Genomic DNA, 27305 nt, shown 5'->3' with positions numbered 1-27305 from the left:
TATGAAGTTGTGGATTACAATTAACTAAAGATGGGTTGCATGGAATTATCCGAAAGGACTACATAAAAGCATCGCACAAACGAAAAAAAAAAAGTAAAAAAAAATAAAATGAAGTTGTAGTTTCAAGTTTTGAACTGTGTGTCATATAAAACTGTTGTTAATAAACAGACAGCAGTAGCAGTCATTTTGTATCAATCTTGTGTAAAACAAAGATACAATTTATGTTTGGTATTATTTTGAATGTTTTACATAAAACATTGCAACTCAGTTAACACGTTACGCCCCCACAAAAAGTAATATTACCTAAACGCACGTTGAGAAAAACAGTATTTCTAATTGATAACATAGCAAAACAGACCCCAAGCAAGCACTCTCAAGAAGCCTAAATAAACATTGTCTGGGTTCTGGTTGGCTGTAACAATTTTATGACTTGAGGTGATGGCCCAGCAAGGAGCTTATAGATGTCTAACTCGGAAACAGACATATGGAATAACACGACCCCCACAGTAGAACTGTTAAATCACTCTGCAAAGCTGCTTACAGGCTTTCCACAGTCATTCCAGGCAAATCAGCTCTCCAATTTTTTAAAGACACGTTTTTGCAGACGTCCCTGGGTAGCATGGCCTTGGCCGGTATCTACGCGTGTTTGTCGTCCTCCTGAACCTCGGATGGGAATTGTGATGTTCTGTGACATGAATCTGCACATCTTGTTAGGTTCTGCTCTCAGTAGAAGGCCAACGGGGAAATTATTTGAGCTCAGTAATTTAAATTTATTTATTCACGTCTATCCTACTGTAAGCAAATAAAGATAAAGATATGGAAACTGGGAAGAGCAACAAACTACAGCTCAGAAAAATAGACGGTGTTTGTGTTAAAAGATCAAGTCTGTGGTTGAGAAGAGACTTGGCCAGGATTTATAGTTTTTCTTGTGAACTAATTAAACAGGTTGGCAGTTAAATGTCTTTTTGTATTGGTTTGCATGTCTAGAGAAAATCCGCGATGACATTGGGCAACAATTTTGCTAATAGCTTAGAAGACCTTACATGGTTCTGTTTCAACTCTGATGACATTATTCAACTGTAACCTCAGAGAGCCAGAACATTTCCAAAGGGGAAATAGATTATAATTGGATTTATTGATATTGAACAAACCTGTTTTCTCTAATTTCTCAAGAGGGAATAAAATAAGAGGGTTAATTTAAAATCTGTCTTTAATTAGTAAAAGTGGTTTGAGAGGGCCATTCAGAAGAAACCTAAGAAATACCTGAATAAACATTTTACATGTAACTTTTATGCAAAAACAATAACATAATATTTTTCAGCATATGAACTTGGATTTAATAGATTCCCCAAATATACTTCAATTAAACGTGATAGAAAGTTATGTTTTTGATCAATTGTTTTAACTCACAGGGTGCTAATTTATATGTTTTGACAGTGATATTGTTATAGTTTTCCCCTATGTCATCCCTGATCGTTTTCAGAATGCTGGTACTGTAATTTTTATCTTTTTACAATAACACGTAAAAGTCTTAAACGGGACCAAGCAGGTGGTGCAAGTTACTGTGTCTACAAGAGTTTGCATGTTCCTCCACTTTGACTGGAGTCAACCTGCCTTTGCTTGAGAACAGAAATAGCTTTGTTATTTTTCCATTAAGTTCCTAAGGGCTGGTCACAAAGGTTATGGACCTAGACTTTCTTTTCAAAATATTTTTTATAATATTCAATTATTTCATATTATATTCGGCAAGTATCCAACATGCATGTCAATATATAACATCATGTAGTCAGTTATCAGAAATGACTTTTGTGCCACTAACTGGTTTCTGATTAGTTATCCAACAGACAAGCAGTAAAATAGATAATGAATTCCCCAGACAAGACAGATTAATGTTTTAACCAGTAAGTTAATGAATTATCAGGGTTATCAAGTGAATAGAGCAAGCTTTAAGATACAATTGTGTGAAGAGGAACTATTAAATAACTGCTCGCCCATTGTTTAGTTAAAAACCTATGGTTTAACCCCCAAGACAATGCTTTCAGATATGTAGTACAATACACACAAGCGCAGTAAATAATTAATTCAAATGAAAACGACACTGTGTTTGAAATAACTGTGCAGTCGTATGGCTTCCACGTCCGATTGTTAAGTCATAGCTTGGAGATTGTGCTTCAGATGATCAGCTAGCAGACGGAGAGAGGCCCATGTGTTGGAGCCACGCAGAGGAGAAGCTTTTCCTCGCTGTGGCATCATGATCAATGCTCCTGTGATTAGAAGTGACAGTCCAGAGATTAACTCTGTCACTGTTTAAATAGACTGTGCCAACCCCTCCGGTCTGTAATGAACCCAGCCATGCCCCTGCTCCCTGGGTTTTAGACTGAGTTTACACAAGAAAGGGAATCCTTTGAGGGGTGTCACAGGAGTGTTTTGCCCCCCCTCCTCCGCACGCCGTTTCTGATAACGTTTCACAGGAACCCAGACTCCCATCACAAAGAGCTGGGACTTAAAGCCACCTCAGTACGGCTTAGTTCCGGGAATGAAAGGAGGGTAAAAGCAGTCATTGTGTCATTAGGGACTCTGATATTCCACCTCTAGAAAGCGTTAGTGCTTGAGGCCAGACAGTCATCTAGATTCCGCCATTTTTTGGTCTGCATGGTGTTCAGTAGCTCAGGCTAACACGCCAGGACTGGATTCATGAGTCGTGGTGTTTGCTGTTGTATGCTGATGATTCAGAGCTGCCTGCAACATGGAAATAGGCAGCTAATGGAGTCTGTACTTCCTCTTATGTGGATCGTGTTTCCTCTGTATTTAACAACATAAATGTTTTAGGAACCTTGGTTTAATTTTTGGGTCGCCGTTCTTGGCACAGTTGCTGCCCTAACAAGTTTACGAAGCCTCTTCCCCAATTACTCACTTAATATTCTGGGTTGTGTTGTTGAGAGTCACTGGGGAGAAACATTTACTGTCAAACCAACTGTTAATGGACTGTCTAAATCTCTAGCAGTCAAATATAGAATGGTTGATGTTATTTTTGTGGCTTTTTTCCCCCTTGTGCCTATGCAAAAACATTTCAATAAATTATTTTGACAGTTTATGCAGAGAGCGCCTATGCACTGACTCATGCAGAAATGCTCCTTAAAAGTATAGCTCTCTAATGGTTGAACAAAGGCATCTACATACTCATACAGTTTCAGCCAAATTATGCTATTGTGAAACATTCATGTTGTCTACATGCTGATTTGTTTTCTTGTATGTTATTCTATAGATGGGATAGTAAAGATGAACTCACAGGCCTAAATGTGTATGCATGAGCGCCCATAAACATAGACCACTGTACTTGAGGCTGAAAAATACTGTAGATGCATAATAGAAAGAAAAAAAATAACTATCCGCCAGAGTGCTTCAGTCCTGATGGCCGTGGTTTCATAACTGACATTTATCTGAATTTGCATGCGAGAACGGATTCATGTGTTTTTCCATCTCTTCACCCAGTTCCATACAGTTCACTGCAACTCTTTGAGTCCCTATTAACTGCCAGAGCCGTTTCAGTTCGTTGTTGAACAGCACAAGAACACCATTGTTTGGCACTTTCGATCCATGACTGTTCCCTAAGTCAACTTCAACGGTCATCGGACTCTACCAAACAATCAAGGGATTGGGGATCGGGGGGGGGGGAGGGTGTGAGCGCTACATGCCTGCTAGCTCGCACTTGCTCCAACATGGTGGCTGGGGTCTAGTGTTCATGGAGATTGACTAGCACAAGGATAACAGATGTTCCATATCTGAGGGAGAGGTCACACAAATGTGTCGTCAGACAGACTGTTCTGCTTTGTAGTTGTAGGGGACACACATCACCCAGCTGTGATATCTGGAAACAGATACGCCCTTCAACAAGTGCCACAAATTGACAAAGCACCCTCTGTTTCGCTGTAACTGTAATTGTTTTTCATTCGCACGGTTTGCAACGCAAACCCTTCTGGTCGATGTGGGAAAGACAGCAAGAGAACGTGGAATTGTATTGTTTTTCGGCACGTGCTATTTCGTGCAGGTTCATCCAGGCTGGGACTGTGTGGACGGTACAAGTGACTCAGGATCCTTGTGGTGGTCGTCCAGGCTGTTCTGCTCCATCAGCTTCACAGAGAGAGGCAGACCTGGTGGATACATGCACCGCCAAGGCCAAGGCCTTAACTCGGGCCTGGGTGCCTTTTCCTCCATTTCCCTTTTCTGTCTCCCTGCTTTCCTGTCTCTCTTTTTTTCCCTCTTCCCCCCCCCTTTTCTCTCTCTCCTCCTGTCTCTATACATAAATACGAAAAAGTAAAAAGATATATATATACACATATAAAAAATAGAGTTTTAAGATCTTGAAAACTCAAGTCTTGACCTGTATGAACAGGCAGAGCTGGTGTGATGATGGTTGAGAGCAGGACAACAGCAGGGAACCTCTCGTGTCTGTCTGGATTCTGGATCAGGGGCCCGGCTCTGGAACGGAAGGCTCTGACAGCCAACCCAAAGCCCGTTAGAGCTGCCGTCTCAAAGCAGATTGAACTAAATGGTCGATGCCATGAGCCTGCTGGGTCCGTAAGTGTGTCACAGTGCCAGATGGACTCTTTGCTGGAATTAATATTAATTGTGAAACAGACCCTTTTAATTTTCACAGTTGGTAATGAGAGAAATTACACAGCAGAAATATCTTAACACAGGCAAGGATGAGAACAGTCATGCTGCCCTTAAGAGTACGTTTATTTATTTTTTCATCCCGGCGAATCATTTACATTTCATGAACACGATCGTTATTCTGATCCTCCACAGAGGGTGCCTGTGTGACGGGACCCGTCCTCAAGTTTTCCACCCTGCATTGTCTGTCTGTCTTGTCTGTCTGTCCAGCTCCACAAAGACCAGCCATCCCGTGGGCCTGTAAGCCAGCGCTCTCTCCCTGCCCCCTTTAACCCCTTCCTCCGGGCTCCTCCACGACCCTCTACGGGCGTTGCTGTGTGAATGACCAGCATGAAAGGATTCCCCCGACCACTGCTCAGAGCTGGGGGGGTGGGGTGCTGGGGGAGTGCTTGGGGGGGTAGGTGGATTAAAAGTCACGCTGGTAACGGTGCTGCTCCCTAGAGCTGGCGGGCCCCCAAACAGCCGAGTGCCCTGGCAGCTGGAGAGAGCGGCTCAATAGGCTCACGCCGGGAAGCATTCTCTCCCCGCTCTATACAGGAGGCTGCAAAGGAATCTGCCCAAATGCAGAAGAAGAAGCAGGGGGGGGGGGGATTGTGGGGGGACTAAGAACGAACAGGATCCTAGTTTTTAAAAATTCTGATGAAGTTTAGACAAACTTCAGTTAGCTGCAGTTATAGTTTGTATTCTTCTTTGAAACTTAGCAGAGAAAATTAAAGCCTCGCTCAGTTTTTGCGATTCTGCAGTAGTGGCTTGAGGCTGTGTGCCCCAGGGAGGGAACAGAGAAATCCTAAGGGGCTTAAAGCAAGTGGGATTTGAAGTCCATTAATGAATTATTTTGATTTCCTGGTTATTCTGATAGTGTGAAATAGTCAACGTTTTAGAATTATTTCCTCACCTACTTATTTAGAACTTTTCTTAAAAAAATTATTTAAGTTTTTTATTTTATATATATATTTTTATTACTAAAAAGGACATTTGAGGCTGCTGAGGACAATGCAAACATACCAAAAGGATTTAAATCCTACAAACGAATGAATTTGCTTTTGAGAGGTGGTGGGTGTCCTGTCAGTCTGAGGGAGGAAACGAGCAAACAATGAAGTTCCTAACAAAGCCAGATTGAAATTCTTCTCCTGTTTGGTCTTTCACGTTAAAATAAATGACATTGTCTGGAGAACAGGTACTTCTCCGAGAGAGAAGGGCATTGTCTGACTGCAGTGAGGTCAAAGAGCACACTGTGCAGGCACTGACCGATGAGATTGTGACACCCAAGCCATACTCTCCAATGGAATGTTTCCTGTTTTTAAATTGGCCGTTGAAAACTACTGAAGGCACTAAAGTACCCCAAACTAGTAATTTTTATAACGCATCTCTTCTCATGATTTACTTTCTTGCTTGTTCCGCAGATGACACACGATATTTACATGCTATTATATTCTGGATCAAGGTTATCCTTGGAAACGTAAAATATTTGTATTGGTGGGAAGTTTTGGTGGATGAGTTTTTCTATTTAACCTCAACTGAAAAGCTGGGTTGAACCTCCTCTAAAGTGAGGATTAAAACTTGTTTGAGTCAGAAGTTTCGCCACACTACAACTGCCTTTTAGCGATTAGTCTTGGTGCATCTGTCATGAGAATTTTGGTGAACAAGCTGTGTTTAAAGGAAGCTTGAGATTATGTAAACCAACAGATGTATTTTAAATCGAAGGCCATTTCAAAAACTAGACTCTTAACACAAGAAACAATATTTTCATGGTTGACTACTGTGTTTTTGAAGTGAGAAGCGAGTTAGAGCAGTTGACACTTCAAACAACCCTGTCAGACCAACATCTGCCATACCAAAGCACCCAGCATGCAACGCCCAAATCGTAATAGTTATTTGATACCGGGGGATAATATGCAGGCATTCTTTGCTATCAGGCTAGCTGTTCTAAAACCCCTGATTCCAGTGTTCCCAAATCTAGTCCGACTGAATAATCGGACTATAAAAGAGGGAGGAATCTCTAAAACCAGCAGTCCACTGATACAATGTTCTGGCACGAAGAGAGTCCACTGTGTGACAAGTGCTATTATAGTGCGTCAGCATTTATCCCTTCAGAGTGAGGTTTGAAAAATAGCCTGGCTTAGCACCCCAAAAGTCTATTCAGATTTTCTTTAATACAGCTCTAATTCTCTGCGTGGAAAAAAATATAAAGAAAATAAAATATTCTAATCTTTACTAAGAATCTAAAACAGAATACTAACGGACATGTTTATGAGATACATTTTAATTCTTAAAACCCCCAATAATGAAGGATAATTCTCTTGGGGTTTTATTCAGACTCATTCTTGGAAGAAAAAAAAGTGTCTGGGTTGGGGCCTTGCTGGGCCTGTAAACGTCAAGTGATGGTGCTCTAGCTTTGCCATTGTGTCTGCTCAAACACAGTTATGCCTGTGTGTGCCTGTGCTGCTGGGTGGCTGTGTGTGTCTGTGCTGCTGGGTGGCTGTGTGTGTCTGTGCTGCTGGGTGGCTGTGTGTGTCTGTGCTGCTGGGTAGCTGTGTGTGTCTGTGCTGCTGGGTGGCTGTGTGTGTCTGTGCTGCTGGGTGGCTGTGTGTGCATGGAGCTGCTGGGTGGCTGTGTGTGTCTGTGCTGCTGGGTGGCTGTGTGTGTCTGTGCTGCTGGGTGGCTGTGTGTGTCTGTGCTGCTGGGTGGCTGTGTGTGTCTGTGCTGCTGGGTGGCTGTGTGTGTCTGTGCTGCTGGGTGGCTGTGTGTGTCTGTGCTGCTGGGTAGCTGTGTGTGCATGGAGCTGCAGTCACATTGCGAGCTTGCAGCTGTCCCCACAGAAGGGAAGACTTGTCGTCTGAGGCCTTCTCCGGTGTCAGTGTGGCCGATCTCCGCGAGATTAAGGGCAAGTATCGGTTGCAGATGGTCCTAATGGTGATAATATAGCTTCCCTAATAGCATGTCTTTCCCCCTGCTGTCTTAAGCTATTAGCCGGCTGTTCCACAAAAACAAAAACAAACTGTGAGGGCTACAATTAAGAAGGAACAAGCCTCTGAGAGAACTGGACTGTCAACTTTGTCAGAGTAGCGCGGTAGTACACACCCCAGGCAGTGAAGCAGACGAGTTCACAGCAGCCTCGTGCGGACCGATTCAATCTCCTGTTTTTTTCTGTTTTTGTGGTTCCACGAGAGGGGGATATTTTTAGTTGTTGTGTTAGCTTCACTTTTACAAATGAAAGCGTGTTGGCCTGCTCTGTCCGTTTGTGCTAGCTGTGGTGGAGCCCATGTTTCGGGGGGTGCCTCTTTTGTAGTCGATGAAAGAATTAAAATTTATGTTTTTTTTTTTAATGGGATCACAGAGACGTTTTGTTCACAACAAGCGTAACAAGCACTCCCTCACCATGCCCAAAAGGTCAAAGTTCAATGAGTTGTTTCATCTTAGTTTCCTCTTGACAGTAAACAGTGTGTTTCTGCCTGCTGGGTGGAGATTTCATTTGCATTTATATAGATGGCTTCATCTCTCTAGTTAAGCATTGTCTTTGCTGTCATCAAGTTTTACATGACATGCATGTGTTTCCAAGAGGGTGATTTTACACTTGATATGTCCTCTCAAACAAAATGGAGCATCAGAGCAAAGCCCTCTCATGAGAAATACATATGTTAGCTGGTTGACTGTGATCCCAATCAGTGGAAATTGTCACATTGTGCTGCTCAGCTAACCCGTGTGAGATTGAGTTGTCACTCTTAATGGCAGGCCATCATTGAGTTCTCTTTGTTGCCTTCTTCGCTGTGAGGCAGTGCTCCTTTCTCATCTGTGCTTGACTCTGAAAGGATTGTCTCAGGGTTGTACGAAGAGACGAGGCAGACAACATGTAAATGTGGGCAGGCGGAGACCTGCAATTATTTAGAATTGTCTGTGAATGCTGAGGGGGTTTTGATTAATTATTTATTCAAGATCAACTTTCAGACATCAGCTGTCGTGCTTCATGGATGAAGTGTTCTTAATTCCAGATGAGGTTTTTTATTTGATGAAAAAACATATTTGCTGTTAATGCTGTATTCCTTCAACCTCCAGACAAGCCTTGACAATCAAATAGTTGTTGTGCCAAAGATGTTTGAACTTGCTGTGCCAGGTGTTTTGTAAGCCTCCAAGGGTTTTTTTCATGATGGTTTAAACAGACACTGTAATGACTATAATCTTTGTAAGTGTTGATAGATAAGTAGCCTTGGACAGCGACCTAATATTGCATCCTTTTGTCCCATTAATTAGCTCTGTCCTCAGTGACAGTCAGGATTTGTGATGTCTTCATATATAGGAGAGGCCACAACTTCCAGGCCAGCTCAACACTAATTATATGACCTGTGTGTCAGACAGAATGACTTAATGAACTGACAGACTTTGCAGATGCAGTAAAGACATTTGTGAGTCTTTGGTCTTTGTCTCTCAGGAGGCTCGGGCAATGCTTTTTTCCAGTTTGCCAAGTCAGACCTGTTAATTTACTCATTGTTGGTTTCTGAGCTAATGAGCTGCATGTCTGTAACCTGATCAGTGACTCCGATGGGGAGACAGATCCTCATTAAGTCCTTTCTGGAACCGATTCCGTGTAAGGAACTCAATTCAGATCAGTTCCAATCACGTCAAATGCTGCTTGAGAATGTCAGCGCGCAATATTTTAGATCACTGAAAGGTTTCCAGTTCCCTCAAGCAAGGCCACAGACTTCCAGATAGGAACAGTCAGTGTAGCATTTGGAAATCCAATTCCCCACGACGGTTTGTCCTTACTTGTGTATTTCTCCCTTTTTCCTTCTCTCCCCTCTATAAATATCTAGCGAATTGTCTCAAGGTTACATGTTTAAAGTAGACCGACTCCTAGCCACTGGACAGGTCCCAGTCACAATGCATTATTGAGAGATGTCCTTTTCCCCAGTCGGCTGCATAAAGAAAGCTGCCAATCACGTGTTCCCTGTCAGAGCTGAAGAGAGAGTAAGCCAAGCTCATCGTCTCAATACTCTCCACGATGACCTGTGGCATTTTCTCTTCCAATCCGATGGGAACGCATTCAGGCGTCGACAAGGGAGGGGGGGAGGTGGGGGGCGTATCCGGGGGAACCTGCCTCAGGAATGCGATGCTCGTCCAAGCAAGAGCAAGAGGACTGTGATGGTTCATTTCTTAACAAAGAAAGATAAATACAGAACACTGTTACAGGAGGTGTAGAATCAACACAACCTTTTATTCCCTTCATAGTTTGTACAGTTAGATCATAAATCTCTTCATGTCTGGTTTTGTCCTGTTCCCTGGTTGCCATGCGTTGTCATGTGGGACCCGTCCGAGGGTCATGCGTGGTGTTCAGAGTAATCACCAGCGAGGACCTGCCTCTGGGCTTCTGGGCGTGAGCTGGATGAATGAGGCTGGCTTTCTGGATGTGGAACAGCTCATTACACGTCTAAGACGAAAAACATCAGAGCAGCAAGTTTACTGTGACATCAGAGCAGCACGTTTACTGTGACATCAGAGCAGCACGTTTACTGTGACATCAGAGCAGCACGTTAACTGTGACATCAGATCAGCACGTTTACTGTGACATCAGAGCAGCACGTTTACTGTGACATCAGAGCAGCACGTTTACTGTGACATCAGAGCAGCACGTTTACTGTGACATCAGATCAGCACGTTTACTGTGACATCAGAGCAGCACGTTTACTGTGACATCAGAGCAGCACGTTTACTGTGACATCAGAGCATAGAAGGGAGGACAGCGGGGGTGTCTTCAGTTTAACACCCACCGACCACTGCCACTTAACCATGTGGGTTTCTTTTTGATCTCTTCATCTATCACAGATGCATTAAACACTTCTCAAAGTATGCACATTATATAAATATGTAGCGTGTATATTATGTGTATTAGAAAATACATGTGTGTGTGAGTGTGTGTGTGTGTGTAAATACTGAATATGCATTGGGTGTAAGTATTTTACTGTTTTCACATATATATACACTGCACATCTTAATCTGCATCTAGTTCACAAATGTTTTCAACAAAGACTTAAATTAACTCAGTTCTTTCTTATTGTCCCATAAGCATGAAGAGATTCCAGTGGAATGTCGTCAGGTTTCGGGTTGTCCCTAACCCTAGATTCATTTTTCACACCTTTCTCCAATCTGTGTAATCACCTGCTTCTGTAATCACCTGCCCCTAAAAACCAAGCATTGCTGTTCTCCCCCCTCTTGTGAAGTCATGTTGGTGCTAGGAGAGGAGGGGGAGGTAACCGTGCTTCTGGGGAAGGCCTTCAGCCTTTGTTGTCTCATTGTTCAGCATTCCTTCGTGGTTGGTATTTACTGTGTCATGCTAAAGAAGCAAATAACAGTTTTGCAAATATATTTTGGCCAAGTCATGACGTTTTACCGCTGTGGTAAGTTTATGTTGGCTAGTGTTCTCAGTTACCAAATTATTTTGGGTGTCTGAAACTGCGTTTCTTTAGTTTGTACATTGTAGACAAAGCAATCTTGTTTGTTCTTTTCAGGTGTCGACTTTTAGTCATCGTGCGAGGAAGTTGTGTGCAAGAGTTTCAGTTTGGGAGTGTCTAAGTTAGTCATACCTGGGGCGCTCGTCAATTTCTTTGGGCTGAGACGGCATGGTGTCTGTTCATGTGTGTTTGCGTTGGGAATGCTCACATGCTCGAACAGGTTTCCAAATATTCAAGAACTGTGTGGTATCATTTTTCTACAAGTCAACGAGTAGTCACTAATCTCAAATGTAAACAGAACTTGCAGATGCAACCGTAAAACCTCTCTGCCTGGTTTCGTCAGCTAGAAGTATCCATCAGAAGCAACGTGACAGCTTAGTACACCTGATCTCTCTTTTGATAGTGGGTGTAGATGAAATGAAGAAGTTGAGAAATCAAGGCAACACACAGATGATGTTGACACACGTTTTGACTGTCTGACTAGCTTTTCAAAAAGTGTCAGGATAATTGACATGAGAAGTTGATTCACACCGCTAGCCCAGGGCTCTTCTCCAGAATACAGACTCAACTGAAGCTTCTAACAAGGGCCTTGATCTGGAAGACACACAGTCATGTCGCAATTACTGAACCCCTGGAGATTGAATCTCCATGGACGCGAGATCTGGATGTACAGTAATGATCGGTAACACAGGGCCTCTTAAAGACGGCCTGGCTTGTCCTACTGTAACTATCCACCCACCCAAACTTGATCTCATCCTTGTGTACCATATCCGTGTCAGTTGTTGAGGTTAATCGTTTTGTTGATTGGATTTAGTTGTTGGAAATCTGTAGTCCCTTAATTTATGGGTGACTAACAGTTGTATGAGGAAAGGTAGGCTGATTATCTGCCTCCTGTCACGAGATGTAATTGGCTGTAGTTGCAGTGTAATCAGGTTGGCAGGAGGGATATATGTTATTGGCTGTAAATCTCTTCTTACAGCATAGCACTGTGCTGCAAGTGTCTGTAAACTAGACTGCAGCCCATTCACACAAACGCCATTCTACTGGACTGAACAATGCCAAGCTTGTATTTAGCAACCGTAACCAAAGAACTGCTTTAGGGGTGAAATGGCTGTTTGTACTGTACCCCTATAAGGTATTATACTATAAACGAGCAAAGACATTAACCGTATGTTAACCGAAGCTGAGGCATGGTGTGGGACGCCCTGGTGAGGCACCTCATGGTGAGGTGTCAGATCCACAGGTCACATGGTTAGTGCCTACTGTTGCTTACATGGTGAGGAGTCGTAGAAAAGGATTTTGTTTATCAGATGCACGGGGAACAGCTTTTTTGAAACGTTTGTTTTTGACGATGTTCTCTCAGCAAAACAGCTTGTTTGACTTGTGGTTCTCTTACCCTTAAATTACTGTCAGAGCCAGAAGATGTTTTTCTGTTAGTTAATGATTTGCAGGCTTGAAGGAAAACGATACCTGCCAATCTGCATTTTTATACAACACCAGAAATAGGCCTGGGGACATGCTGGTTCTGGGAGGACCGTCTGGATGCAACAGACATGTTTAAAACAGCTCCTCATAAAATAAAGCATTATTCAATTATGACTTAGACACAAGCCATCGTAGATGAAGCTTAACTTTCGAATAACGAATGCAAAGTCCTCAGGACTGAAGGCTGCGAGCGTACCCAGCCTACGAGCTCGCCCCAGGCCCATTGAAGGAGCCCTGAATGGCGCTGGCTTTAGAACCCTGACTAGTCGTACCCTTCTTTGCTTTTCCATCGGATAACTCCTCCTGCAGAGGGGCATTGTGGGATAGACGGGGTATGCCAAGTCATGTGCTTGAATTCTCCCTTGGAATGTGTGAGGGGGGGGGGGAGGCGATGCCACTCATCCGAGCTCTTTTCTCCCAGTGTGAAGATCTCAGTAGCTTTGTGAGAGCATGTGAATGATTAAACTTCATTTGCATGGACCACATATTTCAGCTCTTTAATTGGTTGCATTCAAGTTGCTCTAAATCCGTGTTTAGTTGTTTGAAATTGAGTGCGCTTGAGAGTTTTGGCCGAGCGGACTTGTCGTTCGTCCCTGGGCTCTGAGAGGGAGTTTTGGAGGGAGGAGCTACGTTAAACCCCTGTGGGTTGGGGGGGTAGTGGGGGTAGGGGTAGGGGGTAGGGGGTAACAGCAACGATGGCTTGGTGGGTTCATAGATGTAATTAACTAAAGAAACTTTCAAACAAGCCGACTTGCAACATCCCTTCGTTTAACTATAATGACCAACATGATTAAAACAATGGTTTGTAAGATTTATTTTTAAATTCAAGATTGCTTTTTTATCCCTAGGGAAATGTGTCTTGGACATGAAAGCAGCCACATAAAAATACAAACAACTATAGCGCAGAAACGAACATGAAGTTCACAGCACAAACAAGTGTAGCTATATCTGTTAGTGACTCCCATTGGCCTTCTTAACCAGTTTTATAAAGGCTTTCGGAAATTAGTGTATTTTTTTTCGTCCAGGCCAACAGCTATAGAATATTCAATCATGTCCAATCAGAGATGATGGGATAGAGGAGGGCGAGAGAGGGAGAGAGCGAGAGAGAGACAGAGACAGAAGGGAGAATAATTGTGGTAAAAAAAATCATAACGTTTCCATAGCAACTTGTATATGCCAAACGGGTGCATCTTGAAAATGGGATTGGAGAGAGAATGAGGCCTTGTTTCATCTGAAGCCTCAATAGAACTGCCGAGGCTTTAAGTGTGTAGGAAGCACAAATGAGTCAAGAACAAAAGATTACTTCTTTTTTCTTCTTCTTGTCTTTCAGAGTTTGATAACGAGCGCCACAGACAATAAAGATGAGTTTGATCCTTCAAATGTCCCCATAAGGCAGGAGTTTGTCCCTGCACCTGCTATATTTAACCCAATTTGATTAAGCAGCTCCCTGCAGTGACAAAGATACTGCCATAAGCGTTGGATTTAATTTGATTTCAACATGGTTTGTTTAAGGAGCAGGAGAGGGTTGACAGAAGTTGACGTCTTCATTGATGGGTTTGAAAAGAGTGACTGCAATTCAGGTCTTTGTGGTCAGCTTCTGAGCATAATGGAGCCAAATGTCTACCAGGGGTTGCGACCTTGCCAAGTTTATTATAATGCAAATACCCTCACTGCTAAGAAAACATACGTAGAGGTTCCAAATATTGACTTGGTTATTGCAACGCCTTTAGTTTCATGTCACAAAATCTGCCGTTTTTAATTGGTCATTTTTCCTCATTGTTGTCATAACGATGAAACATCAAGATTACAAAATGCTGTGAAATGACAACAGAAGCAAGGTTAATCTCCAGACCCTACTCCCATCAGTAATCGTACCCTTATGGCTTAAATTGGTGTTTTTGTAATGTTTACCAGATTATTGACTTTGAGGGCCCTGCGCCTAGAGATTGAGCCTGGAGCTCGCCGTGACTGTGTCTCCGCTGAAGGCCGTTCTCTAGCGTGTGCGGCAGAGATAAGGTCCTTGTCCCTCCGTATGCTAAACAGATTCCCAGGGGCCCACTACGTCCAGTCTGGAGTAAGAAAGGAAGAGAGAGAGAGAGAGAGGCTACCTGCTTCTGACGGATTAGCTGTATATGAAAATCAAATCCACCTCTTTGGTACATTTTAGAAATGCACTCAGTAAAGAAAGAAACATAAATCTTGTCCCCTTAGATTTTTCTTTATTTTTATATTTAGTTGCAAGCGTTGTGTTTTTTGCTTTAAGAATAATCCATTGGGGAAACTAAGCACTTAGTTTTACTCTAAAATATTCTCTCAGGATGGTAAGTATATTAAATCTTTGGAAATGTTTTACGAAGACATCTTTATACATTTTTCTTACAGAGGGAAAAAAAACTGCTACAAAACAACATGCAGACCTGTGTGCATCATAACTCCTGTGATTTCCAGACCTCCCAGCTCTTGCGTCTTACAGGCAGTATTTGTTTCTCAAAGTCTCCCAGAGTGCCTCCGCATTGGAAGATGAAACTCCTGACAAACCCTGCCGACCGTGGAGAAAGCTGAAATAAAACCATTCTTCCTCAGATGAAAAATCAGCATTGAAAGGACATGAAAGGATTTGTAAGATGGCAAAGTGAATGAAATGGCAATCATTGAGCACCCCCGATGAATATGCTAATCAATCTCATTAATATTCATTACGCTTTAAAACACATATAATACCCTACTGTGTCTGCTGATTTCTGTCCTGGAAATAATAGTAATGAAGCAGAGAGATCCCTTCCCTGCCACGTCAAATTGTCACTCTCTAAACTCTCTAAACCGCATTTCCTATGGAAAGTGGTAGGAGGATATTCAGGGCTCAGAGCCCTAATCGTGAAGATGACCTGTAATTTCCACCGTTCGCCGTGGAATCTAAATAGCCTCGGCGATGCCTGTGCTCGGCCTCTTAGCTCCTCTCAGCAGAAGTCCTGTTTTGTCAGCACAAACCCAACGCAGGGTCTGTTTGGACGTTTCTAGTACTCAGAATGGGCTCTCTGCACTCCTCCAAACCTCAGACGTCCTAATCGACACAGGACAGCACCGCGGCGAGCGGAGCGTTGGGGAACGCGAGCTGTTCCGGCTCACCAGGCTCCATTGTTTCACTTTTTAGTTGTTGTTTTTTGACTTGTCTTCCATTTTGTTTTGCTCATGCGAGACCAAATCCATGAACAGAAGAGGGGGAGCAGACAGAGAGAGAGAGAGAGAGAGACAGCTCTTCCGCTGTGTCGTGTGTGTGTGTGTGTGTTCTGTCACAAAGCTGTTTTTATTCGAGGAGTCGGACAAGTTGTAACAAAGCTGGTTTAGGTTTCTCCTCTTTATACAGTCGGCTTCCTCAAATGCAGTGAACCTTTGTGAGACGCATGACTTTGTGTTGGCCTCTGGCCGTCCACCTTGTCCTCCTCCGGTCCCATGACCATAAATACAGAGGATTATAACAGAGAGAGACATTGCTGCTTTGTGGGACGCTGAGTGTGAGATTGAGAAAGTTTGCTAACAGAGATACATTATGTACACACGATGAAGAATGCTTTTCCATTGGCCCAGAAACACTTGGGAGACAATCGTGAAACTAAACCCAGACACCTGATCAGTCCCTGAGAAAGCCGGAGAAGAAGGGCAAATCAAACAGGTTTGGGAGGGCCGAACAGAGGAGCCAGTGTTTGAGGAGTAAAAGACACACAACAAACCTAACCGCAGGGCTGTGCGCGGTGTGCTGCTCGCTCCAGGCTGCCCACAACTGTTGACTGTGTGTGTGTGCGTGTGCGTGTGCACACGGCAGTACAGTACGTTTCTATTACAGCACATGAAACATGTATTTTCAATAATATGTTGCTGGACTCGAGAGCTGTTAATGTTTCACGTAGGTTACATTTTAAGACCTACGGTACATTGGCCTCTGCTTTGTATATCTGGTAGTTAAATCTCAGTAATGCAAAACGAGAGAGGGAATTGAGAATACAACATGGAGAGAAATGGTGTACTGTATGACAGGCTGGTGTACTGTATGACAGTGCACTGTATCACAGGCTGAAGGAAGCCTACAAGATTGACAGTACTTTTTATTATGATATAATTTTATCATGGAGATCTTTTTGTGTAAGCAAAGCATGGCATGGGTTTCACACAGATATGGGAGTTTTAGTGAGTCAGTCTCAATCTTTCTGCCAAGACATGAAAGGAATGAATCCTGGATGGGTTTTCTCATCACCATGTTGAAACTGGTTGGGTACCGTGTGTGAGCATGTAAAACGAAGAGGAAAAAAATAATAATTAAATTATAAAAGTTACTCGTACTGAAACACATAGTGAGACTCTCTCTCTAGCAACCTAGATGAGGATGTTTGCACGCAAAGAAGCCACGCCAAAACAGAAACAAATGAAACAGATTTAGTTCCCCTTCCCATCAGATCAAAACCTCAGCCAGTATCAGCCGTGCTCTCTGGATTACGCTCCTCAGCACAGCGGAGAGAAAGGGAGATAAAGTGTGATGAATCAAAGCCAATCGGTGAAGCTAAATCCAGGAATAGAACTCGGCAAAGCCTGTTGCTTTGAATTGTAGAGGGAGATGTCAAAATACATTTGCTGGGAGAGAGAGAAGGCGTGGGGAGTCTCGATAAGGCATGCGGTCCATCTGTCCATCAGCGCTGTGTTCTTATCTGTGCTGTCTGTCTCTCCGCAAGGCTGCCGAGATTAAACTCAGAGCACGGACAAGTCTGTCATACCGATGCACTGTTGACATCAGGCCTGCGTCTAATGCAGTATCCTCTTCTGTGTGAAATGATTGTTTGTTGTGGGTAGATAAAACATCATGTCAGTAAGCATGTGACTGGACAGTTAGTCACACTGTCCATCCAAATGTAGTCTAATGTCCAACCCCGTCATGACTATCTATTTGGAACATTCTGTATGGACGGTTCCATTTCAACATGTGTTTAAACTCATCTGCGTGTTAACTGGTCATGAGGGTCATGTGTGTGGATGCACTCGGCCAACACCAGTCCATTACGTGGTAATCTAACACTCTGTCTTAGATCTCTCCATATTTCAAATCAGAATGTTTGTCTAAAGTATGTAAGCGCAAAAACAGCAACCAACCGCAAAGCAAAGATCCCTCTTACAAGCGGTTGATTTGTGACAAAATATTTTTTCATGTTTTAAAAAAAACTGACCTTGTGTCCCCCGTGTCTTGCAGGTTCCAGATTGGGAAAGGCCTGGTGATGTACCCCCAGATCGGAGACAAGCTGGACATCATCTGCCCCAAGGGGGATATGGGGCGTCCCTACGAGTTCTACAAACTCTACCTGGTGAAGCGGGAGCAGGCTGAGACGTGCAGCACCGTGATGGACCCTAACGTGCTGGTGAACTGTAACAAGCCCGAGAAGGACATCAAGTTCACCATCAAGTTCCAGGAGTTCAGCCCCAACTACATGGGCCTCGAGTTCAAGAAGAACATCAACTACTTCATCACCTGTAAGTGTTTTGCGTTTCAGGATACTTTTACAACAAGTTGTATGTGGTTGTGTCTGAATACTAACGATAGCAGGTTATATTATGATTTCCACCATAACATGATGATTGATATGACCATTAAAATAATTATTTACTTCTTCTCCATGTAAGCCCCGTAAACTCACACAACTAGTATCATCCTCTAATGCCCTCTGAAGGCTGGTTTTAGTTCTGGCGAGTGCATAGGGACTGAACGTGTTCAGGTTGTCCACGGTTCACAAAGCCACAGAGGCCTTGACTACCTACCGGCCTGTTTTGTTTAAGTGCTGCTGGCTCTCACGTCGCAGTGTGACTCTGAACGTAGAGGCGTCCCTGAGTCTCTCTGAGGAGAAATCGTTTCTGTCAGATCCGGTCAGTTGCGGTAACACTGAGACTCAGAGGCAGCGAGGTCATCTCCAGTCAAGCACGGCTGATTTGTTCTGTTACACATCGCTGGGCCAAGCCTATTGGCCTTGACACCCTAACACCGGCACATAATCGACTTCACCCTACTCCACAGGTCTGCTGCCCAAGGCTACGTGGCTTTAACCCTATAATCCAGACGGTCTTTAGATCATCTCTACCAGGGAAGAATCTCCTGCCCTCCTCCACCTCCTCTGAACAGACAAGTCTCTGTTCGTAGAACCATCCCAAATATGCATCTGTAACGCCCCCAGCAACTCTGGTTAATGCTTTTATAATGTTTAATATTAGAGGTATGTTTTTGTCACGCTCTTTCAAGTGCAGAGTAGTCGTAGAGGAAAAGGAGACCTGGCCTCATAAAAAAAGAAAACATTGAGTGAATTATTTTTTTTTTTAATACATTATTTCTCGTTGTATAGTTTGGTGCTTTGTAGATACAAAATCTTTGAGTGAACTGTTTGGAACGCTGTTGATACGTTGAGAATAAGCGAGGGAGCCTGTCACATTGAGCTGTGCGGACCTGTGATAGATTAGCGATGAGCTTCAGAGTTCACAGCTGATTCTCTGGTTTCCATGAGAATGACAGCGAGAAGCTGGAGAGCAGGGCCTTCATCGCCCAAACGCTTGTTCTCTCACAGAAAAGTGTGTTTCTTTGATGTTCTGATCAATGGAGTTCATGGCCCTCTCAGAACGTGCTTCTGGAAGCACTGACGATGTTGTCAAGAAAAATAGTTTGGACAGCAGCGATTTCTTGGTATGCCTGCAGGTAAGATAAATAAACGTGCGTTTACAGGACAGAGAATGCCGTATGAACTGTTTGTCCTGAGGACACAACAAATCATGCTGCAAGTGTTTTGTGTTGACTGATACTGTATTTAACATACTGTGGAGGAATCACAGAGGTTACATTTAGTCTGTACCCAGGGCATATAAAGCTATTTTATAGGCCCACGCAGTTCTTATGACATTGGGGAAAATAAAGTACCTTGAAGAGTTTCCTTATTGAGGTCATATCTTAGTTTCCTTTTGACTCAAAACAGCTGACCATGAAAATTCGTGAGACAGCATCGATTCATCATACTGTATTCAATTGCTGTGCCAAAACGTCTCAATACAACTCTCGGGTAAAGATTTTTCTATTAGGCATCACTCTGCTGATAAGATTCAAGTCCCAGGTTTTTATATAAATGTCTGGAGGCAATTGAACTAGTCTGCTCCAGCTTTGAGCACTTAGCTCTCTCTCTCTGAGTCGCTCTATGACATCGTTTTTTAACTGCTCACTATCAGGGGACTCGTGATCCTTTACGACATTTATACTGCTCTGTAAACATCGTCAGAGCAGAGATAATACTGAGAATGACTCCAGCGACCGGCCAGGAATTCAGCATGTACACGTAGCATTGCGTTGTATTATATCCTGTGACTTTGGAATCAGAGATATCCTCTCTGTCATGATTCCCTCCACCGTTGTTTACTGGGGAGGATTATCTCAGTGGGAGCAGGCGTGGGCCGACTCACGATGGGTGGGTCTGCGCCGCACAGTTAGCCTAGTCGAGTCCCTGGGTAAACATGGGGATCAGTAGGGGTGGTGGTCAACTCTCCCCCTTCCCTCATGAGCCGTGTCTGCCCCCCTGTCAGACCTTCTAGTCTCAACAGGAGGGGTGTCATTGATTACCCCCTGATGTCAACTCCAGACCCTGAGCCGTTTGGCAGAGCGAGACCGCAAAGCTGTAACGAGAGAAACAGACTTATCCAAAGAACAGAAATCCCTCAAACTAAACACTTGAGGGTCGGTCTGTGCCTATCGTGTGTTGCTGTTTTAAAGAGGACAGCCTCCCGGTGTTCTGGGGAAGGGAGAGGATGAGAGGCAGGCCTCTCGTCCAGGCAGGGGGCTCGTCCAGGCAGGGGGCTCGACAGCCTCCGCTGGCTGGGTCTTCAGAGGCACAGACTCGCTGTGACCTGAGGGCCTGATGGGGATTCAGAGAGACAGCTGCCACTCCAGGTGGGAGGGAGGTTCTGCTCAAGGACGCCCTTCTAAAAGACAGGGGAGGGAGAGTGTGTGTGTGTGTGAGGGGGGGGGGGGATTTCGTCATGAAATACTTTAATCCAGTGATTTGTCTTCGTCGTGTCACCACAACCAGTAATATTCAGTATTTTTTTGTACAAACTTGGGAGCAGGTGATAGCACATAGAATATGAGGGGATATCTAACAGCACTGTTCTACTGCAGTATTCAGTGTAATGGAAATTAACACTAAAAATAACCTGAAACAGGCCCAATGTTTTTGTTTGAAAGTATTGATTCCATGATGTCACTCTGTGTGTTTGTAAACGGCGTTTCCTTGCCGATACGGTAGAAAGACAGCCTCACAGCAAGTTCATCTGAGCTCAAACTAGTCAAGAGCTTGTGTAGAGCATTTCCCCATATCTCTATCTCTGTTTATAAATCAGTCTTTCAGTGATACCCAGCGCAGCTTTGAAGATCTTCAGTCCAACGCCATCACAATCCCAGTCTTTCATCTCATTTCATCAAGTTTGTTTCATCATTCAACAGTGGGAGCCTTGATTCAGAGACTTTTCACATTTGAGTGCATCACACACAAAACCGAGAAAAAAACACACTGTTTGACAGAATATCCTGAAAGATGTGTATCTAGTTTGTCAGCAGTAAGAGCCAGTTATTACTTCAACAAGCTGTTTACTCTCACCACGACTGGATCACTTGTTTGTCCAGTTAGCTGGCTTCTGTTACAGGTCCAGCTGGCTAACTGGACTTGACTCTGGAGTAGTTTGCTGCTAATTCAGACGGATGTCAAACACAAATGGAGCCAGAAAGCTGCAGACATGACTGTGTTCTCATGACGCGGTGCAGCAGGATTCTCCCCCGGCGTCTCTCAGCTCCATCCTGGGTCCTCTCAGTCCGGCTGTCCTGCCGCGGCCGGACACAGTTAACCCCTCCAGAGCTCTCTTTCATATCGGGTTCATCAGAGAGTGGCCAGGAGAGCTGTCACGGAAGAAGAGGGAGCTGCTCTGTAATTGGGCCAGATATAGCGCCGCTGGCTCCCTCAGAGCGGAGGAGAGGGAGGGATGGAGGGGAGGCGGGGGGGGGTGGAAGGGAGGGAGGGAGAGCAGGGAGGGAGGGGAAGGGATGAGATAGGTAGGGAGGAAGAAGAAGAAGAGGGAGGGAGGGAGGAGAACAGAGGGACGTGGAGGGCAAAGAGGGAGGAAAGGAGGAGATTTGTCATGAAGGCTCCTGGGGCAGCTGGCTCTAATCTCTGACCAAGCCCCGGGAATGATGTCATCCGCAGCGCTCCATCTTACGCCATGACACGTCCAACTGTCTGCGCGTCACTTCCAGACCCCCCAATTCCAGGCTCTCTGCACCCGGGCCAGACCTGGTGAGGTGTTCATGCTGCTGGATAGGTGGACAGGCTTTATACTGCAGGAGATCATGCATGCATGTTTGTCAAACATGGTACTTTATTATTTATTCTACATTATTTTCACCTACGTTTTTTTCACCCCAGTGGAAAAGTAATGTAGTTGTGTACTGCTAAGTGGGAATGTGGAAAAGTCATGCAGGAGCATTAGGTTCATGACTGAGAGGAAAGGGACTGGTACAGTTGAAGAGAATAGCTAATGTAGAAAGCATGATCGCTGATGGAAACATTTGTTCCATGCTCTCTGGAGGAGCATTAAAAAGCTGGAAGAGCTGAAAAATGAAGACCGCAAAATGTTCAGTTGAAAGGCTTCTTTTTATCTCTGAGTTCAAGTGGTCCTCCGAAGTCCTGTTTCTAATGGTTTGTTTCATCAGGAATAATCTGGTCTTAACCAAGGAGCCGTGATGCACAAGTGGTGTGCGGGTCACGAGTGTTCACTGAGGTCAGGAGACTTTAATCATCCAGGGGCAGCTTGACTCTCCAGGAGTAAATGATTATTTATTGGTTACCATTGCAGGTTTAGACCGCACCTTCGTGGTGCGATTGGAATCTTTCCTGAACTGACTGGGATGGAAGTTGAATAACCGGTCAGTTTGGAATAAATAACATATGATTCCCATTGTGAGGACACAACCCTGGCTTTGATGTTCAGTTGTGCAAGCCTCAGCTCTCATAACGGGCTGCAGCCAACATTGTTCATGTGCCACAGATGAGGAATGAGAATCACCAGGTTCGTTTTATTCTCTCAGTGGCCGCAGTGTCGGGGGTCGTATTTCCCTGAACTGAGAACCAGGGGGTTTCCACGGTGCCCGGTGTGGTTGTGAATATCTCTGAGAGCTCAGGATAAGTACACTTCTAAAGCAAATGAATCTGATGGGCGTGGTCGTAGATTTGTGTGGAGATCAGAGTCAGTCTTACTGAGAGTGTGGAGAAGCTAGTCTCAATGTTATCATCCTCTTTACATCTGTCTGCGTTTCCGTTCCTTCCCTGCTAGTTTTTTGTAATTTATGTATTCTCACTTTGGTTGCAAAATAATGTTAATTGTTTGCTGTCCAGACTGTTAATCTTTAGATTTGGTGTTCTGGCGAAGAAGATAAAACCAAAGTTTAACAAATTAGTTTAGAATTGCAAATGTGGATGGCTTGACGACTGTAAGCTCATTATTTGTTTACAGTTTCCAAAACAGTTTGTGGAGAACTTCTGAGTGGCAATAAAGACAGTTTCAAGAGGGACTATGCAGGTTCTTTTGTCACCTGTGGAAGACTAAGACTATTGACATATCCTTCTGATATTAACCGAGATGTACTTGATATGCCGCATCAACTCATCTTTCAGCATACACCCTGTTTCCATAGCAATTTCCCCAGGTAACTACCCTGGCCTTTAGGGCCTCCAGGGTGACGCGTTCAGGGACATTGTTATCATTGAATGTCTTGCAGGGTAATGATTCTGCCCCCAGTTCCCCGTGGGTGCAGCTGAAGACTAATTTAACTCCAATTACCTCTTTGTGAGCTCCCTCTCATATTCATGACTGGAGGCGAGTGGTCTCTTCTTAGGAAGGCAGACGATAATGTTCCAACAAACTGCTCAGCAACAACTGGAAATAACTTAATTTTATTCGTATTTCGGACCTCTTGGACTTGCCCCAGAGCACGGCAAGCTGTTGGACAAGGAATACTCCATTGTTCTGAACGCGGTAATTGTAAATAATGTCGTAGATTATGATCAGAAAAGTGGAAAAATAACTTGCTCTCATAGTGTTCACTTATATGTCATTAAGATAAATGGGAGCAGTCCTAATGAAATCTTGGCGGGTGAAAAAAAAACTAACCAAGTTTTTGCTGTATGTGAAATTCCTCTTTGCAAACAGTTCGTCTCACTCCTGGCAGAGGAATGGCTGTTGAGCCCGCCTGTGTCGTAGGCCAGGGTTTCATAAGTCACTGTTGACTTAAACCTGCTCAATCGATGACATCAGAAGGGCACCATGAATAGGTCAGTCGGGGTTCTGTCAGATCCAGCAGACAGCCGGCGCAGCGAGGAGAGACGAGGCTCTTCCCCTCTTTCATTCGTCTTAGCTGAGACACCAGAGAAGCTACATGCTGCGATGGGAGGGATGTTTTTTTCTAAATACAAAGTTCACTGTTTATTGTGGCTCTAAATCAAATAGATGTGCTAACACGGAGCTCACGAGTCGCTCTCATTTAGAAGACGTCCTCTGCTGCTACAGGGAACGTTGGAAGTGTTTTCTTTTGCTGACTTAATCACCCCTAAGGGTTATCAGCAGACAGACTCTCAAGGGAACCCTTGGCCTTTCATCCTAACAAATCACTGTCTGATCCAAAAAAATGACAAAATAACAATGACGTGAAGAGCCCTAAAAATGTCTTGCAACATTGTCGTTTCTGTTGAGTTTCATCCTAAAAGACGGACTTGTTCTTGTGACTCGGCTGAAAGTGGCTACGTCCCAGTAGACCAAACGCACGTCAGGAAGATGAAGTCAGTTGAATATTGTTTACACAGTCACTGAGTCGAGGTTAACAGAGATAATTGCTGAAGTACACTTCATCTCACTTGTGTTTTGTTAGCAGAAAAAGCTATCGTGTCAGGTTTGCAGTCAGTGTTGTGTGATTGGTTCGTAGCTGTGGCACTACTGGCCTATCAGTAGGTGTGCTGTATCATCGGTAACTATGGCAACGCAGGACGAATAAAGAGTTATGTGTTGAAGTAATGACCAGAATGGAATTCATGGCTCGGCCTGATTGCTGGAGGCACTGGATGGATAACTCGAACCCAAACAGAGCAAGTGAGTCTTCAAACTCACCAAATAAATCTGTAATGAGCTTTCTGTATATCAGACCTTTTATTTCCTTTTGCCGCAAATCTACTTTTTCCTCTGGAGTTCAGAGACGTGATAAGAGTTCCAGTCCCAGGCTGGGTCCACCGCTATCTCACCCCTCCGTTTGCTCCCGGACATAAATTCTCGTGGCATCTATTGGATTTTAGGAGGCTGTTTAGTCCCAGTGCTGTCAGTCCTGGACGGACTGAGAGGCTTCACAGGGAGCAAGCTAAGACGGCCTTTTTTCTCATTTAAACATCCATCACTTAAACATAAATAAAAGATAAGCATAGACTCGGTGCTAGTGCCGGGAGGCTGTGATTTGTCTTTGGAAATTAGTGAAGTCTGTTGGTTCAATGAACCCCCTGCTTGGCCGGGGAATCGCATGACACTTTTAATGTGTTTCCCATCAGAGACAATTTGCTCGAGTTCAAATATTAAATTACGTACTGTATATTCAGCACTCAGGATGTTTAAGATGGGCAGATACACAGGTTCGAAGGTGTTGTGTTGATCTCTTTAGCCGAACTGTAGGAATGCCCTCAGGTGTTGACTGCACCAATCCCTCCTGGTGTGGACTGCACCACTGTGACAGGCAGTGACACTGCAGGCGTGATGATATCCTGACTGATTCATGACCAAATGAAACTCTCTCTCTACCTTATTCCTCCATTATCCTCTGCAGCTTGGCTTGCTGTTTGAACTACTTTATCATTATTAATGTTGAATGATCACGATAAGCAAGATGAATAGTTATGCTGGCATTATTCATGTTGCACATCTGCCCTTGCAAATATTTGCAGTACTCAACGGCATGATGTGTAACCATAATTATGCAGTTTAATGATGTCAGCTTCTATGTTTTTAGTCTAACTGAAGATGGAGGCACGGCTCGATGTGGCGGAATACGGCGCTACCATAAGGCCGTTTTTAGTTTTAAGATGTTCGTTTTTGAGTTGTCCCCATGGAAAATGGAGAAAGTGTAAAACCCAGATGTGGTAGTATAGTGAATATCCCATGTGCCCTTGGGAGGGAGGGCGGGTTCAGCCCAGACACCGGGGGGCTGGAGGCCTCTGCTCTGGAAGGACAAGGATCTATGAGGCTACTCCATTCTCGTAACATGCAATTTCCATCCAAACTCTTCTGCCAAGATTTCTGCAGAAAAGATGAGAAAGAGAATGCAGTTCCTCAGGGGAGGTTCTGGTGGAAACCTCTGTCCAAGAGAATAGTTTGTTCTTTGGTTAGGATCTTTTTATTTGATGGAGAAAATAGATTACTTTTGTTGTTGTTCTGTGCAGTGTTAAATTAGCTGTTGCGTGAACTGGTTAGGTTAGATTATCGTCAATACTTTAACCTCCTCGGATTATTTTAACGTATTTCTCAAAAGCCATTTTTTATGTAGCAGTTCGACCAAAACTGAAACGGCATGCTTCTCATCCGTGATATTTTCCAGTTAATCCTCCTCTCGGCATGACCTTCAGGATAAAGGATCTTTGAAAGCAGTATCAAGTGTTTGCTTCCTCAGTGGAGGTCTCCAAAGAAGCGCCTCTGGTGTGCCTGGAAGACTTGGGTATTATCTGTAGTTTCCTTAGAGTGAAACGAAATACTCCCAGCTGGCAGGAAGATCCAGGCGCTGTCTTGAAGGTAGCGTCACACTCTATGTTGGTCGGCTGCACCAGAGTTAGGGTTTCAGTCACCAGTGCTGCGGAGATGATGGACCTCTCCTCCAGACTCTCTCCAGCTCACTATTTCTGTCAGAAATGCTGCCTCCCCAAAGGCAAACAATTACCAAGCCTGTGCATCATCTTTAAACATGGCTGCAGCTTTGATCTAGCCTGGCTGTGTGTGTGTAATTACAGATATGCCTGTTAAACTTAGGATTTGGGAAAAACTACTTATTCTCCAGTCCCTGTTGAGCACTGACAAACAAACCTATTCATGAATGAAGTCAAATGGAACTTAAATAAATGTTGAGGTTGCAATTTACGCTTGACTTCTGTCCAAATATAAATGTAAAAAAGATCTGAGAGACTTGAAAGCTGTAGTGTTTGGCATAACACAAAACCCTGTTGTGGAAATATTAAACTCGTCTCACAGACGTGCTTGAGAGACAACATTCATAAACATCCTGCCTCCTCACACACCTCCTAGCCTCCTCACACACCTCCTACCTCCTCACACACCTCCTAGCCTCCTCACACACCTCCTACCTCCTCACACACCTCCTAGCCTCCTCACACACCTCTTACCTCCTCACACACCTCCTAGCCTCCTCACACACCTCCTGCCTCCTCACACACCTCCTAGCCTCTTCACACACATCCTACCTCCTCACACCTCCTAGCCTCCTCACACACCTCCTACCTCCTCACACACCTCCTACCTCCTCACACACCTCCTAGCCTCCTCACCCACATCCTAGTCTCCTCCCACAGGAACCTTCACAAAGCCCGCTGACAGGTTCAGCGGGGGAAA

At 44.1% G+C, this 27305-nt stretch overlaps 1 protein-coding gene across 1 annotated transcript in view; it reads left to right on the top strand.

The window, feature by feature from the left end:
- efnb1 (ephrin-B1) overlaps positions 1-27305 on the top strand; it is a 41127-nt gene that overhangs the window by 2103 nt on the left and 11719 nt on the right. Inside the window, exon 2 of the mRNA XM_067257473.1 lies at positions 17836-18113. Coding sequence (XP_067113574.1) covers positions 17836-18113 — 278 coding nt within the window. The remainder of the gene's footprint in view (positions 1-17835; positions 18114-27305) is intronic.

Source organism: Osmerus mordax, chromosome 19 (assembly GCF_038355195.1).
Source record: "Osmerus mordax isolate fOsmMor3 chromosome 19, fOsmMor3.pri, whole genome shotgun sequence".
NCBI classification, from domain to species: domain Eukaryota; kingdom Metazoa; phylum Chordata; class Actinopteri; order Osmeriformes; family Osmeridae; genus Osmerus; species Osmerus mordax.
This window is presented reverse-complemented; position numbering and strand designations above follow the sequence as displayed.